This window comes from Pygocentrus nattereri, chromosome 27 (assembly GCF_015220715.1).
Source record: "Pygocentrus nattereri isolate fPygNat1 chromosome 27, fPygNat1.pri, whole genome shotgun sequence".
Taxonomy (NCBI): Eukaryota; Metazoa; Chordata; class Actinopteri; order Characiformes; family Serrasalmidae; genus Pygocentrus; species Pygocentrus nattereri.
Genome location: NC_051237.1, coordinates 26,680,700 through 26,687,008, shown reverse-complemented (window position 1 = coordinate 26,687,008; position 6,309 = coordinate 26,680,700). Strand labels below are relative to the sequence as shown.

General features: G+C 42.4%; 1 protein-coding gene across 1 annotated transcript in view; it reads right to left on the bottom strand.

Annotated features, from left to right (window-relative positions):
• Window positions 1–1,104: 1,104 nt before the first annotated feature.
• mc5ra (melanocortin 5a receptor) overlaps window positions 1,105–6,309 on the bottom strand; it is a 23,492-nt gene continuing 18,287 nt past the window's right edge. The window contains exon 2 of the mRNA XM_017716954.2: window positions 1,105–2,550. Coding sequence (XP_017572443.1) covers window positions 1,478–2,473 — 996 coding nt within the window. The 5' untranslated portion in view covers window positions 2,474–2,550 and the 3' untranslated portion in view covers window positions 1,105–1,477. The remainder of the gene's footprint in view (window positions 2,551–6,309) is intronic.

Here is a 6,309-nt window from a genome sequence, read left to right as displayed (position 1 = left end):
TCCATTCTGGCGCTAAATATAACCCTTTTCAAAAAGGTTCTAGATAGAAGCATACACAACATCATTTCACCATGCAAAGAGTCATTTAAGTATTAAATGGTTCTTCCGATTGAGGGAGAATATTTAGTATATGGGGCTATACAGAATCGTTTTCAAAAAGGTTCTAGATAGAAGCATATACAACACATTTTCCATCTTTTCACCATGCAAAGAACCATTTAACTACCAAATGGTTCTTCAGATTGATGGAGAATGTGTTGTATTTGAGGCTAAATAGAACCACGTAAAACACGTTAGTACTAAATGGCTATTCAGATTGATGGAGAATGTGTTGTATATGAGACTATATAGAACCATTTTTAAAAAGGTTCTAGATAGAACCATATGCAACACATTCATCTCCAACACATTCATCTCCATCAGTCTGAAGAACCATTTCACCATACTACCATTAAAGCATGAAATTGATCTATATAGAACACACAGGTCTAAATAGACCCATTCCCTTTACTAAAGAACCCTTGAAGAGTCGTCTTTTTTAATGGTATAGGGAGAACGTTGAATGCACCTAAGGGCATCACAAAGTCAAATCTCTTAATGAACACTGTAGATATTCTGTTATATACACTGAGAGTCTCAAAGCGGCCCAGTTTCAGAGCAAGTGAACACATTACAGCATCACGGTTCTCCTGATTTGTCTTCTTTAGACACACCAACCCAACAAACAGCAACATTCTTCAACAAACACCATCAGTCTTTAAAGAGGAATTCTCCATTTCTGTATAAATTAGTGGTTTAAATGTAATCAAAGTCATTCAGAGTGGTTTGGTGTTTTAGAGGTCAACGTTGTTCACAGTGGTGGTGATAGGAACCAAACGTCCACCTCTAAAAGCTCCTCGCAGAAAGTTATTACATGAAATTGCCTGAAACATTTTTAAGATAAAGTTTTGGCCTGTTTATTTTAATATTTTATTCATGGTGGAGGGAGACATGCAGGGCGCTGTGAGGCAAAATAGTCCCCAAAGAAAACTGATTATTCCAGATTTTCCATTATTTTCCATCAACATTCCATATGAACTCAGAAGACTCGTGTAGGTTCTCTGGTGGTTCTGGATGGTAAAGTGTCTATATCTGTGTTGTAGTCATAGCGACGCCTGGTTCCCATCACCACCACTGTAAAGACGTCTGACCCGTTTTCTCACCAAACCCTCTGGATCTCTCTGTTCACATCTAACACAATGAATAAGGGAGGATTTTACAAATTGGTGAAATTCCTCATCAACAAACTCCATTATTTTCAACCAAACACCAACGTTCTCCACAAACACCAACTCTCTAATGGCTTTTCCCCAACACTTTGGGTTTCCTGGTGTTTGGTGGAGAATGCTGGGTTGGTGTTTTCTAGTTTGGACATTTGAGCACGTTCCTCAGGTTGTTGGGCTTTGTTGGAGAACATTAAGTCATCCTGCTCCTGGTTCTACTTGGACATTCTGAAAATGTTCCTCAGGCTGTAGCAGCAGATGATCTCCTTGAGGGTCTTGCGCATCTCCTGACTCCTGAAGGCATAGATGAGGGGGTCAATGACAGAGTTGCACATGATCAGGATGAGGTACATGTTGAAGTGCGACATGAAACACATGCAGTAGAGATTCCTGGGGCATGAGATCATGAGGATGAGGTGGAGGAAGAAGGGCGCCCAGCACACGATGAAGATGCCCAGCAGGATGGTGAGGGTGATGGCCGCTTTCATGCTGGCCCGCTGGTGGATGGAGTTGTAGCCGGGCAGGGCGGCGATGCGCTTGACGTGTGAACGAGCCAGCATGAACATGTGGCTGTACAGCGAGGCCATAAGCGCCAGCATGATGAAGAACATGGACACCAAACACACGATGACAGGTGTGCTGTCCGAGTAGATGATGAAGACGATTCCACAGCCTGTGCAGAAGGTCCAAATCCCAGCGATGATCAGGGCCGCCCGCCGGACCGTCATGATGTTGTGGTAGCGCAGCGCGTAAAAAATGGTCACGTAGCGGTCCACCGCGATGGCTAGAAGACTGCACATGGAGGCCACCACTGAGATGCAGATCATGGAATCAAAGACGTTGTCCATCTGCCTGATGAAGTGGTCCTCCACCACCAGCTGCTGGTTGTTCAGTAAATAGATCACAATGGTCTCCCATGCGTTAGAGACGCTAACCAACATGTCTGCCACAGCAAGACTGCAGACGAAAAAGTACATCGGTGAGTGCAGGTTCTTGTTCTTCACAATGGCGCAGATGACCAAGATGTTCTCCAGCAGACTGATGATGCCCAGAATGAGGAAAACCTCGGTGGCGATGTTCAGCTGCTCACATGCTTTAGATTTGGTCTGCGATGGAGCGTCGGTGACGTTGGGGAGGTAAGAAAGGTGGCTGGAGTTCACCATGAAGGTCCAGAGAGGAAGAGGAACAGTGGTGGTCTCAGAGACGTTCATCTTGGCGGAGCGATTGGACTGAATATGTTCCAGAGGTTTCTGTGGGTCAGTAGGTTGGTGAGGGTGGCATTATTGTCCTGCATGAAATGAAAGAACGAGTAATATTAGTAAAGGTAATGAAATATTGAAGACTGTAATATTAAAGCCAGTTTATCAGGGAGGTTCCTAGTAATTTCTGAGAAATAAAAAGGGTTCTTTAGTAAAAGAAACAGAACCAATTCACGCTTTAATATATTTTGTTGTGTAATGTATTTGAATGTATTTTGTTGTGTATGAGGTTATATGGAACCATTTTCAAAAGCGTTCTAGATAGAAGCATTCACAACACGTGAACCAAAAATGGTTCTGCTACTGTTACGAAGTCAAGCTTGTATGCAAGAGCAAAAACCTTTTGGTGATAAATATAACCATTTCCAAGAAGGTTCTAGATAGAACTATGTACAACACGTTCTCTGTCATTTCACCATGCAAGGAGCCATTTAAGTATTAAATGGTTCTTTAGATTAATGGAGAATGTGCCGTGTATGGTGCTTCATAGAACCATTTTCAAAAATGTTCTAGATAGAAGCATTCACAACACGTTCTCCATCATTTCACCATGCAAAGAGCCATTTAAAAATGGTTCTTTGCATGGTGAAATGGTTCTTCAGATTAATGGAGAATTTGTTGTATATGGTTCTATATAGTAGGGAAAATGGTTCTGCTATTGTTACAAAGTCAAGCTTGTATGCAAGAGCAAAAACCTTCTGGTGATAAATATAACCATTTCCAAGAAGGTTCTAGATAGAACTACGTACAACACGTTCTACGTCATTTCACCATCCAAAGAGCCATTTAATTATTATATAGCTCTTTAGATTAATGGAGAATGTGTCATGTATGGTGCTTCATAGAACCATCTTCAAAAATGTTCTAGATAGAACCATGTGCAACACGTTCTCCATCATTTCACCATGCAAAGAGCTGTTTAAGTATTAAATAGTGGCTCAGATTAATGGAGAATGTGTCATGTATGGGGCTTCATAGAACCATTGTCAAAAAGGTTCTAGGTAGAACCATGTGCAACATGTTCTCCATCATTTCACCCTGCAAAGAGCCATTTCAGTACTAAATAGTTCTTCAGATTAAAGGAGAATGTATTGCATATGAGGCTATACAGAACGAACCATTTTTCAAAAAGGTTCTAGATAGAACCATGTACACATTCTCCATCAATTCACCATGCAAAGAGCCATTTAAGTCCTAAATGGTTATTCAGATTAATGGAGAACTTGTTATGTATGAGGCTATATAGAACCATTTTCAAAAACGTGCTAGATAGAGACATATAATACACATTAATCTCCAACACATTCATCACCTTCAGCATGAAATGGTTCTATATAACACTGTATAAAATGAAAGAATGACTAAGATTCATAAATCCAATGAAATATTAAAGCCCGTTCATTAGGGACTGAATGCCCAATCATTTCTGTGAAATAAATCAATGACATTTGTGGAATATAATCATCATGTTTGTTGTATTTGACTCGGTAAGTGTTGTAGTAATACTCATAATTCATTATTAGGTTCTGGCTGGGTCCAGTTCTTGAAATGGCCCAAAGAAAATCATCCAATCAGGATTGTTTTCTCCATGGTTTCCAGGCAGATACAGCCAAGCATCTCTCCTATTGGTTAGGACTTCAGGATCTGGACTGAAGGCCTTACACATTGGTTTAATTATGAACATAATCAGGAGGTGACAGAGAAATCAACCAATCACACTTCGATTAGTAATGGGTGGGACTAAGTTGGACGAAAACATCTCTCTAGGTCTTCTGGAAGTTCTAGATGTCGTAGTCGTAGTCTAAGCAGGTCTGCGTTCGTTGTTAGGAACGGAAAACAGCGGCGGAAGCTCTGTGTCAGAACCATAACCATTAGAACCATCACATGATCATATTTTTTCTTTTTTTTCTTACCATGCATGCCTGTGTTATACTACTGCTAGCATTTCCACCTACAGCCTCAGGGGGAGCTGTGAGCTATACTGACTCCTGGAGGCAGGTACAGGATATACAAGGGTAGTGCAACAAGAAGTATGTGAGAGTTGTTTGGTCAACACTTCCACTCTCTGCTTTGGTTATTTGTCTCCTTTACAAGGAAACTTGCTGGTGAGGAGACTCTCTACCACCTGTCGGTGAACTGTTGCTGTAAGGGTTAGCCTTCATTTGCTCAGCTGGACATCCCAGCAGAAAAACCCCAGGAAGAAACTCTCAGGACAATTGAACCTTTCCACTGGATTATCCTCACACAAGAACCATCCCCACTACTTATGATGTCCGTATTCCTCTAGGATCACTTTACAAACCAGGTGAGGCTGTTCCTTGTTTAAGAAACTTTGCTGACCAGTAAAACTGGACTCAAGGATGTCACTTTCTGAAGCCAAAGGTGTGAGCAGTTTGAGGGTTTCATGTTATATTCGCTGACCAGGTGTAACACTCTGACCACCTCCTTGTTTCTCCACTCACTGTCCACTTTATCAGCTCCACTTACTGTATAGCTGCACTCTGTAGTTCTACAGTTACAGACTGTAGTCCATCTGTTTCTCTGATACTCTGTTACCCTGTTCTTCAGTGGTCAGGACCCCCATGGACCCTCACAGAGCAGGTACTGTTTGGGTGGTGGATCATTTTCAGCACTGCAGTAACGCTGACATTGTGGTGGTGTGTTAGTGTGTGTTGCGCTGGTCTGAGTGGATCAGACACAGCAGTGATGCTGGAGTTTTTAAACACTGTGTCCACTCACTGTCCACTCTATTAGACTCTCCTACCTCGTCGGTCCACCTTATAGATGTAAAGTCAGAGACGACAGCTCATCTGCTGCTGCACAGTTTGTGTTGGTCATCCTCTAGTCCTTCATCAGTGGTCACAGGACGCTGCCCACAGGACGCTGTTGGCTGGATATTTTTGGTTCTTAGTCCAGCAGCGACAGTGAAGTGTTTATAAACTCCAGCAGCACTGCTGTGTCTGATCCACTCAGACCAGCGCAACACACACTAACACACCACCACCATCGTCAGTGTTGCTGCAGCGCTGAGAATAATCTGTTATAAACAAGCGCAGAACGGACTGAAACTTTCCGATAGGGAATGTAATCCGATACAGGCGTTTACACAAACGTTATTCTTCTATTTACTTTATACTTCTGTTTTACAGGATTACCCACCTCATTCAATCAGATAGGAACCGTATTCCGGAGGGCCTCGATCGGACTAAGCTGTTCTGATTAGTGTTTACAGGGACGTATTCTTTTCCGATTGAACTATTAGGCGAATTATTAACAGATTCTTAGGCTGCATGTAAACGTGGCTAGTGGTATTCCCTGTTTGCAAAACCTCATATTGAGCTGAAAACCCACTTTTTCGCTCTTCTCTTTAACTTTCCTCATAAGGGCCAGCAGCTCGTTCAGACTCTCTGCTATGAAACTTCTACTTAACGAACTGGAAATTAAATAAATAAAGCGTGGTCTCTGACTTTTGCACAGCACCATGTTCCATCTCACCCCTGCAACCTAGAAGGAGAAGCAGCTTAGAAGTGTGTGTGTGTGTGTGTGTGTGTGTGTGTGTGTTTTCCAACTCTGCTTTTAATTACTCCGGTAAACACACTGGCATTAATCCTCTGCTGGTCTGTCATCACTTCCTGTGCACGACTATGAGATTGTTTAACCATAAAAGCTAGAGCAAATCCATTTCTGGCTCAAAGCCTTCCTGAAACACGGCTCTGTTCCCATCCCCGCACTGAAGAAGGCTCCTTGTCTTGGCGGTGATGGGTGAGGCATTGATATCCGAGGCGAGG